This window comes from Halyomorpha halys, unplaced genomic scaffold (assembly GCF_000696795.3).
Source record: "Halyomorpha halys isolate HHAL.00 unplaced genomic scaffold, Hhal_1.1 Scaffold320.1, whole genome shotgun sequence".
Classification (NCBI taxonomy): domain Eukaryota; kingdom Metazoa; phylum Arthropoda; class Insecta; order Hemiptera; family Pentatomidae; genus Halyomorpha; species Halyomorpha halys.
Genome location: NW_027116715.1, coordinates 245,019 through 267,452, shown reverse-complemented (window position 1 = coordinate 267,452; position 22,434 = coordinate 245,019). Strand labels below are relative to the sequence as shown.

The window sequence follows — 22,434 nt, the reverse complement described above, 5'->3', positions numbered from 1 at the left end:
AACATTTATATTATTAGTTTTTCCTATATTTTCTTTTTAGTGCTCATATATTTTTTTCTATTCGAATTTCGAAAAAAAAAATTGTATAGATTTATTTTACGTTCCTCCGACAACTCATCAAAAACAAGATTCTTTCACTTCATAATTAATTCATTTTGAAATTGTCCATGTAAAGAACATGAATTATTAACCCATAAATCTTTATTCGTCTTCAGTTTTTTTATTTTTTTTTTACTTCTTAATTTCGCTTCCTAATTCTTAATCTTCTAACCCAGTTCTAATATTCATTTATCATTTTTTATCTTAAGTAATTATATTACACCAACGATAAGTCTATGTAGTAAAATGTTCTGGATATAGCCCCTCAAATCTAATTTAATACCATATGTTCTATTAGTTTATTTACGACTTTCATTTATATGAGTTATGGACGAAAATCGCTAAATGATTAGAAAATAATCCATTTCTTCGAATATTGTTTTTTGAGAACTTTTTCTCTTAGCTTAAGAAAATATATTAGGACCCCACTTAACTGGCTGTTCGGATTAATCGTTGGTAAAAACAAAATTTATAATGTGAAACCTTTAGTTTAGTAAAAGAAACTAAAAAAATAAATAAATAAATCATTTGGCGATTATTAATAAAACATAAAGGTCATTTGTAGGCGTATAGTAAATCGTAAATAATGAATGTTAGATAGTGGACCATAGACTAGTGATTGGGGAAGTCAGTCTCTTAAATCGTATATAATTTTTTTTCTATATTGATCTAACTAAATTGAATTTCATCATATACATATCGACCATGTACTAAGTTTTGTATTGAATTTTAATTTTTAACTAGTATATAAGTTAATTTAAAATTAAAGGTTCTCCTTTTATTCACTTCGGCATAACCGGCGACTTCCAGGTTCCAACTTACACAGAGAAAAAAAAAATAATGACTGCATTATATATATTTTTTATCATTTATTGAATTTGGCTTATATAATTCATTATTATTGCCTATCACTATCATAAGACTGTTTTGATATGATTTTTTTTATTTATTAAAATCGTTTCCACATATGGTTTATTATCCAGATTAATTTTTTTTTCTTTAGTATTATGATCTTTTTTATATGTCCTTATTTTTTGAAACCCCACGTGATATGTAAATTTCTGTTTCATTCCATTTCATCAAATATTTTGTCTTGCTTTAAGACTTAGTGGTTGACATGATCTACTGATGTTAGTGACGTTTTTAATTGTATATATTTTTTCATTTATAATTAAGATTTCCACTAACGTAGTGTGAGTTCTTTAACTTAAGTTCTGTGTGGCCTCCTTCCAGATTATTATTTATTTCTCCAAATGATTCTTCTATTTAATTATCCCAGGTTAGTTTTGCTCTTCTAGTTTCCTACTATCTGAACACCATGGAAAAAACAGGCGCTGTCCAAAAAACTTGAATACTAGAAAACGAAATTCAGATTTTAATCATTTCTATAAAAATATGAGTGAATGGTCTGACATTTAATATTAATAATGTCTAAGTTTGGGAACGGGTGGCTCAGTGCTAAATCACTGCTCTACTAACTCCAAGGCCTCAAGTTCGACTTGAGCTGTGACGGATAATTATTTTCTTCCACTGCAGCCGTGAGTCAGCTCTGTGGTTTTGGCAGCTCTCATGGGTCCACCCAGCCTCCTTAAGTAGGTACCCTTAATTGGTTGAAAATCTGGGGGTCGAGCGTGATTCTGACCAAATCACCTCCTTGCACAACAGTTGGTCTTGTAACAGTACTTCCTTACAAAGTAGTGCACCCCTGACCCTTCTTGGGTTAAAATGATACAGATTTAATTTCTAAGTTTTGACTGCCGATAGTTTATTAATTTGTGGACATATTACATTTTTATCATTCAACCATAGATATAGATTGTCTTTTGCTCCACCTTATGTGTATTTTTTAATCCAATTTTATCTTGTATAAAATCATAGGAATTTAGTGCCTTCTTTAATTTATTTTCACTCACCAATAATTCAATAATAAAAACAAAAAATATGACGTCTCGTATTTCTCCCTCTTCCCTTTCACCCTTATCTTCTTTCAGGGATCCTCTATTAATGTCCTTACCATTTGAGGCCTATTTTTAATTGTTTGAATTAAATAGTATCAATATTATTGTTTCCACCTTTCACCTATCAGTGTTAAATAATGAGCATGTTCAGGAACGGATATTTTACCATCTACAATTAAACCTGTACGTTATTAATTAATCTATTCCCGTGGGATATTATAATAAAATTTTGCGTTATTTTTTTTAATTTACTTATGTTACATCATTATTCAGATTTATTTCAATATTTTTATGGCCATATTAAGTTTTAATCTTACCTTCATTATAAGTTTATTTCATAAACCGTAGGAATGTCGTGGTCGAAAACAGGAAACCAGGGTTGCTCCTGTATCAGAATTATTTCCCATTTACGTCTATTATTTTTCACGATAAGGTGTTACATTTCCCCCTTCAAAGTTCCTAGCCCTCAGATTAGAAAGGGATTAGACTGTATTTAGTGATAAAGGATAATTTAGTACGAGGAGGTGTCACGCAAGGGCAACATACATAATGCACACACCACGAAACCTGGGGGATCTCGCATGCTTAGTTTGAATAAAATAGCCTAAATGCGATTTTCCATATTAAATAGAATTTTATAATGGCCTCTTCGCGTTTTGTAGCCCTTGCTTGTGGAATATATATTCTATCGAGGTAGGGGGCAGGGTGTAGGGTTCCGCTGGGTAACGGTCTACTGTCGTTTAGAGCGATTTCTCGGTTCCACTTCGGGGCTCGAGGTGCCTTGCTTCGAGTCGAATTTCACTTTTAGTCGAAAACGAGAAAATATTGTCAGAGCTCTTGAAAAAAAAAGAGTAGGTTGTCGCTGTATAGCTCTAAACATTTATTCGAAAATAATAATTTATTTGTTAAGACAATATATTCGGCCTTGTAAGATATTTTAAGTTAGTGGTATTGAAGTGAGTATGTACTCCTGAGAAGAATTAATATCTAAAAAAAAAATTAAATTAAAAAATTGATATAGTTTATCACTATACCATGATGCTGGCACATAAATAAATTATAATATATTTAAAAAATGATAATTGTTGATGTAGATGGGACTATCCCACAGATACATGATAAAGATGTTAGTTAATAATTCAATCATCAACATTAATCCTCAATAAGTGTGTTTAATGTGTAATTCAACAAAGACTGAAACACTTTATTAAGTATTGTTTAAATACCAACTATGTAATAATTTGATGATAAGAATTTTTCCCCTTGTATTAGCTTTAACATTTCAGATTTTACTATAAAAAAAAAATGCAATTACAGTAACGAAAAAAAATTAATCAACGCATGGTATGCTTTGAGATAGCCTCTGTTTGTGTAGAATTATTCCCTAGAAGCAAATAATGTATAAATAAATATTTAAAAAATAATGCTAAATATTAATTATCGTTTTACTCACCGAAACCCGGATCATCTTTATTTGACACGCGATCAACCCTCTTTGTGTATAAGCCATATATTTAGCCGCTATGTATATGAGCTAAATGAAAAGTCGTTTTTAAAAAAACTGAATTATGGAGACAACATTTAATTGGAGGTCCAATAAGGATATGAGTTAGAAATTAAGTGTAACAGCTTTCTCTGTTAAAACTATTAATTTACAATCATATTAGACTATTTAAGAGCATTTGAAGCTAATTCATTTAATTAGTAATTAATTAATCAATTATTTTTAATAATTATGGATTGTGCCGGGAAAAGCATGACTTATACCACTTTTTCTCTCATTTCTCTCATACATATCTCTTATACCACTCTTTTTGAGGAATTGGTGAACACTGAATTTAAACTTACAAAAATTAAAAAACATCGCCAGTTAAGAATTAGGTTTTTGAAATAAAATACACTTAAGTAGAAGATGGAAATATTATTGTATGCGACAAAGAAATATAGTCAAGTTAAATTTCAGGTTAACCCAGAAGATATTGTAATCCAATTTCTGTCAATGGATTCTAATGCAAAAGATACGATTGTAGAATGTTTACCACTCACTGAAATTTCGTGAGCCTAATACAGCAATTTTTTTCAAAAGAGCCGTTGTATACTTTTATGTTTATAGCCAATAATTTCTCAAGTATTGCTAAGAGGTATGTGTATGTAAGTATATATCACCTTAGATTTCAAAGTAAATCTATTTTTATCCGACTAGTATTTGGAGTGCCAATTTTCGTGATGTCTTATTTTAAAAAAATATATCAACTTTTATGTCTATGGAGGGAGGTAGAATATTATAAGCCGAAAAACAGCTAAACTTTTTACAAGTCCTAACTCATTTTGAAATTCCAACTTATACTATTTCTCCCGCTCTCTCGTGATGTATTGGAACAAATGTATCGACCTAAAGGAAAATAAACGTATAACAGTCGTACGAGGCCTGAGCTGGGTGGATTGGAGCACAATATTGAGTCGACACCTTTGCACGAAAAGCCTCCGACGGTAGCGTGACAATGAATATATACAAATCCGTCTGATGGAACCTGCGATACAAACAAATATTTTGTGAACCTCGTTTCGTTATATAACTATAAATAAAAAATTAGTCGCTTATTTTGTTCCCGACTATATTTATTTATGTTAACATTGTTCATGCATGCAAATTCCCCATCGAAAAATTATACAACTTATACTGCTCTTGATTCTTCAAAAATTGTGTTGCATGTATAATTCCATATTTCTTTAACTATCCCATATATCCTGATTGTTTTACTTTTATAATCTCATATTTTTCTCGGAACTATTTTTTTATTTTAATCGCACTCCTGATTTCGACTCGCTCTTGCATCAAAACAAATCAAACAAAAGAATCATTGGAATCAAAATTATAGCTAATTTGCCATTCTTTAACTTGTATAACGTTAATAATATAATTTATTGACATGATAAAAAAAATATTTTTTGTTTTATACTTAAGAAAAAAATTCTTGTCACTAAGTTTAAATTCATGATCAGCACCCAAAAAAATAAATATTTTTTTTTTAAATTCCACCGAGGTCCCTTACTGCTGGCCCTAATTGGATTATTTTTTTAAGGTCCATTAGACCAATAACGAATAAGCGATAACATGGTAAACAATTTTTGTGAAGAAAAGTGTTAGGAATTTACTCTTGTTTAATTTAATATTAGTCATTATTTAAAAAAAAAAAAAAAAACTATAGTTAGCAAGATATAGTGAAAAAATTGTGAGCTATACTGTTATGGTATTTTTTATATTTTAGGAAAAAATTTAAGTTGAAAAAATAAAAGGACAAATTAAAAAAAAAATCAGACAGGAAAGTACAATATACCTGGACTATAATGTTTGCACACTTTTTCATAAATGAAGAAAGTTCATCTTTTCAGTTGAGATTAAATCCGATATATTCACATGATCGATTTGTTCAACCGATGACCTATTGTATTACGAATTTTAAGGAGGAAAATTAATTATTTTAATACTTTTAATGATGTTTATTGGTGACATATATTTAAAAATTAAAAAAGTGAAAATGGTTTAAATAAAAAAGGTTTCCATGTAAAACTAATTATAACAATATAACAAAATATATTTATATGAACTTAATTAAGAAATAGAATTTAAGATTCTGAAGATGAGAAAAAGACTTCGAAAGGTTGAAGGAAGAAAGGATAAAAACAATGAAAACACAAAATAAATTTCAAAAATATTTATATATTAAGTAAATGGTTTTCCATAAAACATTAAAATTAGTTCTTAAGATTATATTTATTAGTTGTATGAATATTTTTGTATTAAAGAGGCAAAGTTTTTTTTAGTAATAAATTTTTATAACTTGTTTTCTATGTTATAATGATGTATTTAATTTATTTTATGGCAACTTGGAATCATTACGATTTTAGTAGCTCACATGGTACGCTTCAAATTTGAGAAGCTCACTTGCACAAGAATTTTTTCTTAATGAAGAAACAATTTTTTCTTAAAAGGAATAATTGCAATGGGAATTATAATTCATTTTACAAAACAAGTTTAATTGAATAAGTGTTTCTACTAATTAGATTTTCACTTAAGATTATTTTAAATTGTAGCGATTAATATTAGAACTTTCCTGCGAAATATATTCTTATTTCGAAACTTCGATACTAACTTTTCTTTTAATCCTCTTATCTTCTTAATACGGAATCTTTAAAAAAAGAAAATGGCACAAAAAAACAGTTACACATTAAAAATGGTTTTAAATCTTACCGTTTGGAAGGTTGATAAGATTTATAGGATGGCGAAGGCAGGTCCCTGAGGAAGTGACGCAACACAGGGACGAGCTCTCTCATTACAGAACCACACCCACCGTGGATTTCATCTCCGGTTAATTGTCACGGATTAACTGTTATCTGAGATGTGCGATTATAATTAATTTTCAATGATTCTCTACTTTTTAATTGTTATTCTATACACTGATTATATTGGTTAATAGGTATAACTGTTTCTGATTAATAGGAATGACAAATTCATATGATATAACTCGAAAAGTTGATGAGAGTTTGTATTGTTATTTCTATAAACAGATTCATCTCTATTTATTTTTTATATATCAGATCTAAGGACGTTTTTCCAACCACGTTGGTCAATCGTGTCCGTTGTTAAATCGGGGGTAAAGTTGAACAGCTTTGGTGAGTGGACGTCCCCTTGTCTCACGCATGGCTTGTAATTGAACCTATTGCTTAGGAAGGGGACACGTTTGTCATATTGTTTGATGTCCAAGAGGGGCTTGCAACGAAGCTTTACATATCAATGTTTCTTACTTATTACCTGTCAGGTATTTGTAGTGTATAAAATTGGAAGTTGATGAATTATACTTGGTGTAAGCTATGTTTAATATACTTGATGTTCTGATTTAATAAATGTGTATATTTTTAAGCCTACTAAGTCTTGAACTAAACTTAACTTAACCTATCCCATTATTTTCAGAATAAATGGACCTTGTAATGGGTAGTGCCGTTGAGAGCAAGAGTGGTGTAAGTCAAACCTTGGGTTTGGGGAAAACTAAAATTTTAAGGAAAGCTCTATAACATTTTTTGTCAAAACTAATCAGAGAAAACAACTTTTTTAAAAATATTTCAAGTTAATTCTATCATTCATTAATTAATTAATTATTTTTGGGAGTGAGCGGAATGCCTCAGTGGAAAGGCGTCGTGTTATTCCAAGGACCCTGTTTGAACCCGTCTATGGTAGACGGATATTTATTCTGTGGCTATAGTTTTGAGTCAACACTGTAGGTTCAGGAGCCGTTTGTCCACCCAGCCTCTATGAAGTGGTTACTCTTAATTAGGGAAAAATCTGGCTGTTGAACGTGACATTGAAGAAATCACCTTGTTAAACCATTGTTCAAGGAACAGTACTTTCTTACGTAATACTGAACCTCTTTCTCTTCATGGTTTGTAGCGGTGCAAATTTTCATTTAAACATTTTTTTTTTAATTTAATTTTTATGGTAACAGAATGATTTTCTCTACTCTTGTTCTTAACAACTAAGTTGTAAACTATAGAATAAAATTAACCTAGTTCGTCAAGCTATTTGCTATCTTTATGTTTATATATAGTTCTTTATTTTTTATCCCAATAATATCCCTAATTTTTTTTCTCTATCTACCGCATCTCTATACCGAACATTTGCTTATAATAGAAACTTGAATAATTCATTTATGTTTATAAATCCCTCCTTTTCTAAATTGAACACTTCGAAAGCCCAATTTTTTTATATAATTCTTTACATTTTACTTTATAATTCTTTACATCCTACAATTTTGAAAGTTCAGTTACTTAACAGTTGAAGAGCATTATTTATTCAAGAGGTTTTGAGCCGATATGTCTTTGTGAATAGTATCGTCCAGCAGGTACAGTAATCTTCAAAGGCAAGTAAAGCATATTGATGAGGTTTTTGCATACAAAGGGGCCTATATCGTAGAACGCAGGCTGCACCATCCTATGAATGCAAATGTGCATATCCGTGTGAAGCGACTTCATTACCGACCGAAAAATTGATGGTAGGAAGGATTATTACCCTTATAAGTTATTATATAAGTTTCCATTAGTGGCTCAAATAATTCGAACCAGTAAAAGAAGTGTGAAAGTTGTAATTATTTTAAGGCATTTTGGAATTTTTCACGGATTACATTAACTTCTTTTTTTAAATATAACTACTACTTCCAGGTAAGTGCACTTTATATATTGCATGTTTTGTTATATTAAGTAGTTTCCTGATATTATCCGTCTAAAGGTGATTTATAAGAAATAATATTATGTTGAAACTGATGGGGTGAAACCATTTCCATCGAAAGCCATATCTCATTCCAATAAATTAAAAATCTGGTGCAGTGTGCACATCACACAAGTTTCACTTATAACCTTACATACGTATGTTTAGTGTAGATTGGTGGCCTCTTATTGAAGTTATTGTAATTTTTCTGATTTTTGAAAAAAAAAAAAAAGAAGAAAAAAGGAAGGCATAAATTATGAACATTTTTTTGTTTTATTTTCTACTTCATAATTACGGAGATGATGTTAGGCGTTGAGTGCAATGTGGTGTAAGTCAAACTTGGAGTCTTGACATTAGTCACTCATAAACATATGAACATATTTTAAAAAACATTTGAAGCACTTTTTAAATTAAAAATTCATTAATTATACCAGAAAGGTTGGATTCAGAAGTGATGCTTTTTCCTAAAACTGCTTTTTTTTTTTTTTTTTTTTTAATTTTTACATAGCTGTTTTCATAATAATTAGGTTTTAATTCAATTTGATTATCGGTGACATTAAGTATAACATGTGACAAATTATTTATTAAGCGCTCTAAGGAAATTGAGAAAAATGAGTCAATTATAAGTTTTAGTTAAGAAAATTCCTGAAGTTGGTGAAACGTGACTAATTTTTAATAGTCTAAACCTAGGAGACCAAATGCTTTTGATAAAAATCTTTAAATAAATACCCCAATGGTTATGATTTTTGAACCTTGTGAGAAGTTTCGTCTTCAATTTTATAAGTATAAATAGTAGTTATAATGTACGTAACAATTTTTATTTCTAAAGTTAATATTGATAATAAATCTTAATCTTCGATAAGAGATTGTAATATTATATTCTTCAGATTGCTATCATGGCAATTCAATCGGTACTTGTAAGAGTGATAAATTGGCACTTTTCCTTTTTTATTTTTTTCTAAAAAACAAAAAAGACCTGTAATACTGAGATTATGGGTTTCTTCATTAAATTAATTACCGAATCACTTTTTTCTATGTATTTGAGTTCATCGTTAATTCCTATTATCTAATAAAAAAAATTAGATTTAGGTTTTATAGCATAGAAACAAAGGTTTGATTGATTATTGGATTTCTGGAAATCGATTATAATTTAAAAAAGAAAGAGATAAATAACATTTTTTGAAAAATTGGCTATAAACATATTATTTGATTTATCGAAGAGGTAAAATGTTTCTCCACCACACTTTTATATTTCATTATTATTTTTCGTAAATACTTCAATTACCTTTGTCAGTTTGGTGTTTTGAAAAGATTCAACTTATTTACAGCCAAAATTACATGAAAGTTAAGCTTAAAATTTAATAGAAAATACTGAAATACAGCAGAACACAATTTAACAGACCTCACCTGAACGGTTCCCTGGATTAACCTGAGGTAGAAAATAAATACGGTTCCCTGGATTAACCTGAGGTAGAAAATAAATAATTGTCAATAAAACACTACGTTTGGCAAACAATTACTGATTTTATCACTACTATTAACAACTTAAAAAATTGTTTATACACGGTTATTAAATCATATAGATTTTTTGTTAATCAAAATAAATTATTCTTGTAAAATTAACATACATTTCACATGATATATTTTGGACTGCATTTCAATTTTCATCTAATTCGTGAATCATATTAATATTATATATTTATATTATTTATTTTATTCGCTCCGGATTAACCGGCAATGTATCGAGCCCGATTAGGTCAAATATCAACGGAGTTCCAATGTCTTGATAAATTTGGTTTTAGTTAAATGATACAATAAATATAAATACAATTAATTATAATTTGTATTGATATAAGTTAAAAATAATACTATCCGAATACATATATTTGTTTTTTATGCAGAGAGAAAATGCGTTAGAAAAAAAAAATGTATTTATACAATCCGTTGATGACTCAGTTCATTCGCTATCCTTTGCCATTACACTCAGTCACGAAACAAGCCTCATTTACGACGTGATAAACCATAAGGCGGCCGATAATGTCAAAAAATATTACTTTTTCCTTATCCTCTATTTTTAAAATGAATGTTATCTTTAGAGAAAAAAGTTGCTCATGGCGGTGTAAGTAGCCTTAGGATGAGTAATGATTCGAAACCGGGCCTCCACGTACAATACACCAACTGTCACTTCGGTCATCCGGGGGGTCTCCCGTCTTGGGGCGGGTTTTTAATATAATCGATCATGCTAAATGTTTAAATAAATTTTAATCGATAACGTAGTTTGAACTTTTTCTGGACAGACAATTTCATCATGGTCTAGATTTAATACCCTATAGGTAAATTGGATATTTTTAAAGCCATTTATGTCTGTCACCCACTTTTATATTCGAGTCGATTCCACTTCAATATATTTCACTCTAGAAAACAAATTTATAAAAATCTTCTCCAATTATATTTCAAAAAATCAGACAGTAAAAGAACACCAGATTTACTAAATAAGTTTTAATTATTTTATATTACCACACTCGTGAATTAAAATTAAGTAAATAAATAACAATAAATTATTATGTTTAATAACATTAAAACCACATATAAAACAAAAAGAAAAATAATTAATACTTTATTAATTAACTTCTTAAATGTGTAAAAAACTGTATTTATATTCTCAAAAAAATCAAAATATTTAAATTCAAATGTTTTTAACTTTATTTCAAGTTACAAATTAAAACTTACGTCAATGTTTTGGAGCACACTTTTGATCGTGTGGAAATCGAATCTTTCTAAAATGTTTTATCTGATTTCATATCTCCTAAACGAATCTATTTTTGCTTGCCAATCATAATTATAGAATTTTTAGTTGAAAATGTTCTCAATGAATTTAAGAACAGTACAGAAGAATTTTAGTTATATAATCGTCTCAGTAAAAAGGAGTGGTATAGCTCATTTTTTAATTCATAATATTTTTTATTGAAAAGTAGTACAATGATGTGCAACAATTAAGATTACTAAGTATTAGGGCTGTAATTTTTCATTAATAACATATATGCATGTTAAAGCAAAAGATAATAATAATAAATATATCGTAAAATAGATAATAATAATGATGAAATAAATAAAATAATATGAGCGCGGTAGTTCAATAGATACGACATGGGACTTGTACTAGCCCGTATTCTATTCTGTCATGGGCAGAATATTCATATAATCTTCATCTTTTAAATATAAATTTAATCATCTTTTAAAACTCTAGCGTCACAAGTTTATGTTGTGTAAACATAAATTAAATTAATCGATTATTAGATACTAAATTTTAATTACTTTAAAAAATCGATTTTTGTTGTACAACTTTAATTGACAAGAATTCTTCCCTCTTTCGGGGAAACTTCTTTCTTAGGAAAAAATTAATTGTTTCCCATGTTGTTCATAGTGGATAATTTTTACATTCTAAAGTTTGATTGTTGATGTAACTTCTATTAAATCTAACTATTGCTATTTTATTTTTTTATAATTAAGACTTAATTTATATTGAGTACTTAAACATGATTTCTTCGAGAATAATTAATAACAATTATAGATAGCGGAATAATAATAAATTATGTGCCATTGTTCTTTAAATGATCTTCCATTATGTGGAGCAACTGCAATAACAGTCCTGGTAATAAATGACGACATTAAAAAGATATATGGAGCCGGATCGGGGTTTTGTTTCGTGAAAAGCCCATCAAAGAGAAAGTGTTTCCGTTCTTTTTTTTTCTTTTTTAACAGACGTCTCATTCATCGCTTGTAAAAACTGCCATAGAACCGTCCGACCTCGAATAGAATGATTCACAACTGTAAACTTTACATATTAACTATTTTATAGCAATATTGATATTATTCATCGTGGTAGTTCATGAATAATCAGTATTTCTCAAATATTATTGTCCCTCTCTACAAATGCATTCGAGCAAGCATTAAGTCGATTGATTCACGAAAACAATTTCGGAGGTCAATCCTACAACTTACGAATGTTGGAATTATACTTAACCGTTATTTTGTTTAGCAAATTTGTATAACTTGAAATGATCGTAAAAATATAAACCAACTTATGTAGGTGGGCTTTGCATATTTTTTTAGATGTTTTTTTTATGAGGGGAAAGTGAGTTGTGGTTTACAAAATGCATATTTATTCAGAATATTTCTCTTATTTTTGCAGGCTTGAAACTTTTTTTTTATAAAATATAATTAAATATATTTTTTGATTTTATTCTAGCTAATCACAACGCATGATTAATAATTCTTAACATATTAACCTTTGTTTCGATTATTCATGTACGAAAACCTCAGTTTTTAAGCACTTTGGCACTTTTAGTAATCACTATGCACTATTATTTGTATGCTAATTACATACAGAGGAGAAAAAAACAAACCAGCTGAGGGACAAAAAAAAAGAGAGAAAAAAAAGGGAACCGACTTAAGTAATAGAAAAAAAAAGGAGGAGACCAAAAAGAGGAACAGAAAAAAAAGAACATGGCCCAGCAAGTTCATCGGGTCCCGGCCGAGCGAAGCCGAACAGAGCCGAAGGCCGGGAGCCGGCTCGCTCAGCAACAGTCCGGTCTCGGGCTTGCCTGGTGCAAGGCCTTGGGACCCACTCAATAATAGTCTGTTACTCTCTTCACCGTTTTTCATTTACGTATTCACGCATGCTATTATGTGAGATTATCTATGATGCATCAGATATTTGCAACAAGGAGCAGAAAATTTAAAAGAAAAATATATTTGAAATTGTTCGCCAATCCTCTATATCCTCATCCTCAACGAATCGTACGTAAATATTTTTTAATTTTTACTATTAGATCATATAAAATTTACAGATTTTTTTGGCCCATTTTATTCGATGAAATTTTATTTTTCTCAATAATTTTATCATCAAATCTTTTTTTCTCTAAATTTAATTTGACCTATTTTCTTTTCTTATTCGTTTCATTTATTTTGTACACATATGAATGTTATATATTTAGCACTAAACTTGATTTAAATTTGAAATTATCAGATGATTCGAGACTGTTTGTTACAAAGCCCATAAACTAAATGTGGTGATGGGCAAAAAGATTTTTTCAAAATTTGAGCCAGCCTGTCCTGAAACGTTTAAATTTTAATTTCTTCCAGATATTTTCCCTGTTAGTGTTAAATTAAAAATTGAAACTTTTTTTTTATAAAAAAATCCGAATGAATATTTTTTCCTACAATCACAAAATATTGTTATTGATCAAATATAAACTTGAAAGTATAATATTCCGGTCACCGTAAGAAGACAATCAGCATTTATTTAAAATAAAATAATTGTAGTGACGTGATGTACTTTCAAGATTCGCAGTTCTGAACAGGTTTTTAATGGTGGAATACAGATAAAAAAAAAGTTGGCCTTTTTTTGTATCATAAATGTAACAATAATTTTAAGAACAAAAAAATTTTTAATGAATATAAATTAAAATTCGATCGGTGATTGCTACTAAATGAGAACTAGCTTTAGAGCGAGTGGGGTCAACGGATTGGAGACCCTGAAACAGTTCAGGGAAAAGCTGGTTGCAGTTGCCAGGGATTTCGTATCCGTTGCCTTCTTCCTATCAAGATCAATCGAGATTTACATGTTTTTCATATTTTATTTTTCATTAAATTTTATCTCAATAATTATTAAACAAAAAAAAAAATGCCTGTTCCAGTTCCTTCGCGATTTACAAAAATTATAAACGTTGGTTTATAAAAGGGGTCTCAGAAGCTATTTGTAGATGGGACACAGTGCCAGCGTATTATTACTTTTAGAGTTTGAACTGATAAGTTAATCAGGGCATCACATATTAGCTGTTACCTTTATATTCAGCACACACAGAAATAACCGTATAGAAGTTATGAAAATGTTTAATTGTAATACGAGTAGAAAAAAGTCTTTTCAAATAAAGGCTTAGTCCGAAAACCGGTTAGGAAAGCGGTTATAAATAATCGAGTAGACTCTGATATAATTTTTAATTTTTAAGACACTAAATTTAACTGAATGGTTGTTTTAGTGTATGTAAAGAATTAAATGCACTGTAGAAAATCAGAAAGTTTTTCTATTAAGAATCATTGTATGATCTGTACAAAGTTCATAGTTTTGTTACTTTGGTCTGGTGACCGAAATAAAGTTGTGGAGCTTAAACTTTTTTTTCTTTTCAATTTATTTCTTAGCTCATAATAAAACATATAAATTGGTCAAAGTGAATTACAAGATCTATCTCGATGAATAATTTTTAAGTATTGTACATTTCATTGCTAAGTTATGTTTTGAGTACAGAAAGGTGAATTCAGAGGATGGGTTGGGTTTCGGAATCGTCAGAAGGTATCGATGTAGCTTGTGTGAGTGAAGTGAGATATCAGAAATTTTTTTATTAGGATTAATATACACATATATTTTATTTGGTAGATGATTTGAAATTTATAATATAGGGAACAAGTACAAAAACCGGACGTTGAAGTTGATATGAGTATTCCAAGTGTCAATTTGTCTTCAACCAACTATCCCATTTAAGTTTCAAAGTGCATTATAATATTTGAAATAATAAAAACCAATTACGAAATGTAATTTTTTATATTATTATTTTTATTCGTAAAATATTGGGAATAAGTACGAAATCAGATGATGAAGTAGATATTAGTATTACAAATTCAATCCATTATCCCAGTTAGGTTTTAAAGTTGATCTGTAATACCCTAAAAAGAAGAGAATGGATGAAAATTTATTTTTGTATGAAATAGGAATAAAATCATTTTCTAATGATCTAAGTATTGTAAGTTTTAATATATATTCAATGACTTGTATCGGTTAGGTATCAAAGCGTATTGTAATCCTTAATTGCAAAAAGTAAAATAAAAGAGATGATGAAATTTTTTTATCATTTTTGTGATTCATGTGAGGTGATTAATAGATGTTCTAGAAAGGTCTAGGTGATGTGGAAGCGAAAATGTTCGATTTAATGGAGAGATAAAAATTGAAAAGAGTAGGGAATGATGATTAATATATTTTTATTTGTTTAATTTTTCTCCTTGGGTAGTTTCTCAAGTGAAAGAATATTCTATAGGCCGGCAGGTACGGAAGAGGGCCAGAGTTGAGGATGATGAAATAAAGCAAAGAGGAGAAGCAGAGACCCGGCGGAGCCCCCCAGCTGACAGGGCTCACGTAGGCCAGGCGGTGGTGGGGGTGAAATCGTGGTGGTGGGGGTAGCGGAAAGCGGCGGTGGGGGTAGCGGAGAGCGGTGGTGGGGGTAGAGCTCTACTTCCCGAGGCCAGCTGATGCCTCACCTAGTCTCTCGCCGACATCAACCCGAGCATCATCTCTTACAGAGCTCGTACAGCCACAGGGGAAGTGTCAGGGCAGTCCCTTGGGTGTCTTCGCTCCATACAATTGTGATATATTTGTCTGTGCTAGGCGCTCTGTGATATTATCAAAACGGACGACATGGAGATTCTTCCTTGCCCCGTTTCGGCTACCTTTCCGGCTTTTGCCAGAGGTGAGTTCTATATAATATTGCCGGCTTATACCCTTGTTTCGTCAGATCCAACTTTCTCTTCTCAGTAGTTTTTTTTTGTTTTATCTATCATTATTTCTTCCTGGTTTTATTCTTTTTTTTATAATTACTAATTTTGTTTATTAATTTTAATTTATATTCGAATCATGGCTGATGTGATTAAGTTTTTAATCTGTGATATATTTTGAATGATTTTGTCAAAGCTATCAAAGTTATAACATTAACTTTCCCAACAGTTTTATATCGAAAACATCAATTTTATTTTCTGTGTTAAATTTATGAATTTTTACGATTTGTATGAATATTTAATTTTATGCATCAATAAATTTATTTTTTATTTCAAGTTTGAATCTTTCTTTTTACTATTTGGTGGCTTTAACAATTTCTTTAAATGACAGTTAAGCTCAAAATCTTACTTAAGTTGGAAATTATTTTTAAAGTGACAAATTTGTTTTTAGAATTTTATTGTTAAATCTTCCTTACATATGCCTTTGAAATAGGTTTAAAACTTTTTAAATTAATAGAACAAATGATAACTGTTACCAACCGTATCGATAGTGATTAGAAATCATTTCTGACTTTTAGCCGTTGTATAATTACACTATTTTCCAATAAATTCTTGAAAGTATATTCTAAGAGAGGTTTTGATCCTTGATACAAGAAATGAAGGATGAACTTGAAAAATCAAAACATACCGAAAAAATAAAATCAATTAATTGTTCGGTTAACTTGTTTTAAGAATCTAATGTTAAATAATGTGTGCTTTTCGCTTTTGTTAAATGACTAGTTGGTAACAAATGAAACTTGCAGTATAACTATATTCTTAGCTAGAAGAGTTCGTTATCTTAACTTGAGGAAATCCAGGTATCTTATTTACTATGCTTGTGGGATTATTACTATCAATTGTTTTAGCCTTCTTGACGATAATCACTGTATTGCCCTATTCTGTCGGGTTTATTAACCGGGGCTGTGGTAGGGGGATCGGTCGGGTGAAAGTGCCGGGAGTTGGGACATAGCCGGCCGGCCTACCGGTCTTTTGGTTTCCCTGCTTCGTGAAGTGAGGTGTGGGGCACCTTGGGGCCTCAGTAACCATGATTGCTATTAGGCTTAAAACCTTCGTAGTATCAGGGTCTTCCAGGTTATTTAATTCAATTTAATAGTATAACATGATAATTTCGGGATTAAAAAAAAAAAACTTGGTAATTTTAAGGATTGCTATAGATTGCTCTACAACTTAGACTAAATTTTTTCTTCTCCTAACCAGGCCTTAAGGAAGAGATGGTAGCGGGTACTTGTGAGGTTGCTCTGGCCAGGCGACTGGAGACGGAGCTGAGGGCGGCCAAGTCGGCGCAACTTAGCTGCGGCGAAGTCCTCCTGCCGGCCAATCTCCTGCCGAGGATAGCCTCTCAAGTCCTCAGCCTGGCCGAAGTGGAACCTTGCGGCCTCAGGGGGTGTACCCTCTACATCGACTTCGCCGCCTCCGACGCTGATGTACGGAGGATCGCGGAGATCAAGTGTGATAACAACACCGTATCCACCTTTGAACTCACCCTCACTCTCAAGCAAGACCCTAGGTCGTCTTCGTGGCACAACATCCTGCCGCAGTTCTTAAAGTAAGTTTAACTTCTGACTTGTTCCCTTCAACATCGTTGAAGATTGAATGTATTAAACCCTATTAGAAATATTATTCCTTACTAATTCGATGACTTGTCTACCTGCAGAAATCTGACAAAAGGCGGCACAATAATGATCAGCCACGAGTTCGACATCACGAAAAAGAAGCTGTACAGGTCTTACCTGGAGTGAGGGAGAGGGAGGGACTTGTTGGAGAGAGAAGAGCCGCCAAGACTGAATATCATCTTCCTCCTATTCCTGCATCATACGGCAATATCATGGCGTCTTTTGAAGAACACAAACACAAAGTATTTATCCAGTGTTAAGCCAGAGGATACATAATATACATATGTTTTTATTTTATACAATTTATATACTATATATAAAAAAAAATCTATTTAGTTTGTAGTGGTTAGATGTATAGGTTTTTTTAATTTTTTTATATGTTTAGAAATTTTTTTTAATTGCTGTGTATCTATATAGGTGGTTAAATAACACCTTCATCAAGCTAGTGTGATCATTGGGAAGTGTTGAACAGAATTAATTATTGGTGTATAGGTTTGGTAGGTAATGTTGTAGGACTGGGATAACAAATTTCTTTCGAGAAGCTGTGGCTGAATCCAGTACAATACTTGTATCTTTAGTTGTCTGCCAACTGGCACGCCATCTTAGTGTCTGCCAACTGGCATGCCATCTTTGTATAAGTCCATATCATATGCTTTCTTAGATTGTAACAAACTAATACCAGTAATAATATACATTGTATGTGATTAATATTCTATTTAAGGTATATGTCTTTTTCGAATATATGATATATATTTGAACACAAGTATTTGTATATCGACAGTGTGTCACGATTTGTGACGAGTGAGCTTAAGTCGAGTTGTTCATTGGACAATTTTTTGAATTATAAATTTGTGATTCGACCTATGATAGTAATATAAATATAAATATATAAGTATAAAATGAAATATATTTGTGTATAGGAGGTAAAGCTTTAATAGGTTGTGTTGTCTTTCAAATTGTGTGTGACAAAAGCAGAGTTAACAATGTTATTCAGTCTTTGTGATTATAAACTTGTCTCTGTTTTGTTTTATTTGTATTTTTCGAAGCAAATTTATTTTCCAGTTGGTCTCTCGTCGATAAGTGTTGTCGAAATGTTATTTTTTTTTTTTAATTATTTCTTCGAAGATGTTTCTCTTGTCATTTAATTAATAAGGAGTTTGTAAAATTTTTTATAACGTCTCATCAAAGAGGCCAGTAGTGATTTATTTATTGTTCTTTAATAAAGTAACTTGTGATAAAAAGCAATTATTAATATATTATATATTGATTATTAATTATTATTATTTTGTAAATTTATTATTGTTGAGTCAACTCTGCTGTTGTATTAAATGTACCATTTTGTATTTTTTACTTAAAGGGAGAGGAGAGGAGAACACAAAGCATTATATATATATATGTCCTGATCTCACTAATGCCAGTATGATCTGGTTTTAATAATATAAATATTATATTAATGTAAGTATATATATATTTAATGAGATGCAGTATTTGGGGAAGAGGAGCCCCCTGGGTTCTCCTCTATCCCAGAATTACAACATTGTATTTCATTTATTGATTGTCGAGAAACAAAGGTGTATTATATGAATGATTGGCGAATCGACACAATTTTTTGTACTTTTTTGTTATACGATGGAAGATGTTTTAAGTTATAAAATTTAAAACATGGTGAAAATATCAAATATAAAAACAAAGTAAAACTTTAAATATTGTCTATTCTATTCCAAACCTTACCACCTATCCTTACCATTTACTCATGTTAAGCCTAAAAAAAAAAAAAAAAAAATGTAAGGTATTATGTAGTATTCTCTCAATCATAAAACAATTAAAAGTTTGAAAAGAATAATAATAACATTTAGAGTTTAATGTTTTTGAGTTTAATGAGTAGAATGTTTAAGAACATTCTCAATTAAAAGCAAATTTTAATTTGTTTCATGAAAACAGTTCTCAAGAGGATACATATACTTTTTTTTTATACAAATATAAAAGGATACAAACTTCTTGTTATTTATCAGTAACTCTAATTTTTAAACAACTTTGTTTCATCAGATTTTAGAGTTTGAGGTTTCAATAGAGTTTTAGCTTCTGGCTGATAAAAAAGAATATTTTGGGCTTTTAACTATATCACACAGTTTATTATTAAACATATTTTCTGTAAGGAAATTAAATTATCTGGCTACAACAACCAATATCTATTCTTGATTAAATAACAATGTGCCATTTTTATCAACATGAATTGGTTAAGTGTGGTAAAAGAATTTTTTTTTTCAATAATACCTTGAAAAGAATACCAGAGTGAGACAGAAAGTTTTAACAAAATTTCATATTTTAATTTAAAGTAATTCTCCTGCCTGTATATGCATTGAATTTTAACAGCAAGTTCTTTTATCATGCCTTTCCCAATATTATACAAAACATTATGTTTTTTACTGGATCTAACAAAAATTAGTCCATTCGTTCTTATAAACAAAGCTATTGTTAAACAAAAATATAGCATTTATTAGAGCATGTAAAAACTCCATTTTATGATAAGATATTTTATCCCAGCAGCTGCCGAAAAACGGTCACGGCGAACCACTCAACGAGTTCATTCAACCGACCAAAAGTTGCTAATGAACGTCATATATTTTTCAAAAAATTAGAAACTCACTCAATTAATGTTTCCTATCCGTTTCTCCAACCGAAAGGTTAGGTTTTTAAAAATATGGCAAAATTTACATACGTCTCGAAATTTATCCCATAACGAATGATCCTGAGGGATTTCTTTACTCCTAAATAGTGGAAGTAAGTATTGATTTATTTCGTGGTTGGTTTAATTTTTTTTTTTAACTTTTATTTTATGATAGTTGCATAATATAATTATATAATATAGTTCTTTTAAAATTCTATTTCTTCTGTCTTTCATTGCAGGAGTATATTAAAGCTTAGAACTCCCTTCATCAACCGTACTACTAAATTAAATTTGAAATTTAAATATTTGTTGAGAAACACTAAAATAGAATGAAATGTCTGTTAATCGTTGTGCTTATGATAATTGAGATAAGAATATAGAATGTTTATTAACGGAAACTAGTAATTATATAGAAAACAGATGTCCTTAAAAATGTTTATTATCAATACTATGTTTATATACTGTTAGTTTTATAACTGTTGATAGTTTAATGATACTTAGCATTATTTTTTCACCTGCTTCCTTTGAAATTAACCTTAGCCTACAGTATGATTTGATTTATAAGCATATCATTTGGTACCATTTGGCTCATTGAGTAAGAAAACTTACCATCACTCAATAATTATAAATTTCATCGATCATAAAGTTTTCTTATCTTCTGTCTATGCCTAAACTAAATTTACGGTTCAGTATTGACAAAATTATGAATTGATCCACAATTATATGTTTTTTATTAACTCTTGGCTTCTCACTTCTTCGGATTGCTCTACTAACGTATTTTAAAAAAAATTAAATTTACTACAAATAAAGGTGTCAAAATAAATTGCTTAATAAAACTTTTAATAATGTGAATAATTTTTAGTAATGAGAATACTAATAATAAAATCATTTACAAAGTATTAATGCACACAAAATAAACTTAGTTATAATAAACGTATCACAAGATAAGGAAAAATAAGTATAGAAAAAAGAAACTGCTTAAAAAATTAAGAAAAGAAAATATTTACAAATTCATGTGTGTATTTTTAAAATTTTTTGGAGGTGTTTCCTATTGAATGTCAATATATCTCTTTTTTATGTTTTTTCTGTAATTAATTAAAATTCAACTGCAAAAACATTTTCGATTTATTTGAAAATTTTAATTTTCATCTTTCAAATAGGTGCTATGAATTAAAATTGTACTTACCTACATGAGATACTTCCATAATAACTTCTTAATAATAATTTTTCAATAGTATATATCGACTTAATCAACAAAAATTCCTCATTTATTTTCTCTGCACAATTCAATAGATTTAACAGTTTTGATTCAATAACTCTTAGAACAAACAACCAAATCAGACAAATTTAATATTTCACTTGACTCAATGACCTTCTTCATTTAAATATTTATTATATTTAATAAATATAATGTATTATATTTTAAATAAAATATTGTTAATTATTTTAAGAATCATATTTTTAAAACTATAAATTATTCATCTTCAAACACTTGTCCATATTTTAACCATTGACGAAAACTCCTACCTTTCTAATAATTTTCTGTTGTTGCTCGCATGCTTAAATTGTAATTTCAAATGTTTTTATATTTCCAAGTCCTGTTTATTTATTTAATTTACATTGGGAGAGTTGGAAATTACAATAGTTCTTCTATTGTATATTCCCTGACAGAAGAGATTGTGACTGGTTCTTTTTTGATCCAGGGAGCATTAGGTTGCCCACCATTGACCCATATCGTCACGAACAAGGATAGCTCCAAGGACAATCCACACTCGTCAGTTCCTCTAGCGAAAATTCACTATGAGTGAATTTTCAGACCCCTCTGTTTCTTTAGGGCTTCCTTAGCCTTGAGTATTTTCTTTAGCCTGTTGGTAAATATATCCCTTCTCTGATGTACTCTTGCTGAGCCAGGGGATCTCCTACTATCGTTGTAACGACATTATTTCATATCATTCCCTTATAGTTCATGTTCAATCATAAGTTATATGCAGTTTTATATAAATGACAGTATTCAGAAATCAATCAATAATTTAAATAAATATGATCTTTAACAACTTATTTAATACATACAATTTATCCAGGTACCGCGATAAATTCTATTATTATTATTAATATTATATTTATTAACTTATCAATTTTTACTTAGACATTACTTTTTTATTTAATTATTTATTTATTGTGATGTGAATTATATTTCTTTGAATTGTGAAAAATCTACCCAACCGTAGAACT

The 22,434-nt window shown here is 29.8% G+C and overlaps 1 protein-coding gene across 1 annotated transcript in view; it reads left to right on the top strand.

Moving 5' to 3' along the window:
- Positions 1 to 19,238, top strand: part of LOC106681220 (protein charybde) — an 81,425-nt gene extending 62,187 nt beyond the window's left edge. Inside the window, exons 3-4 of the mRNA XM_014421423.2 lie at positions 17,119 to 17,467; positions 17,576 to 19,238. Coding sequence (XP_014276909.1) covers positions 17,119 to 17,467; positions 17,576 to 17,660 — 434 coding nt within the window. The 3' untranslated portion in view covers positions 17,661 to 19,238. The remainder of the gene's footprint in view (positions 1 to 17,118; positions 17,468 to 17,575) is intronic.
- Positions 19,239 to 22,434: the final 3,196 nt, after the last annotated feature.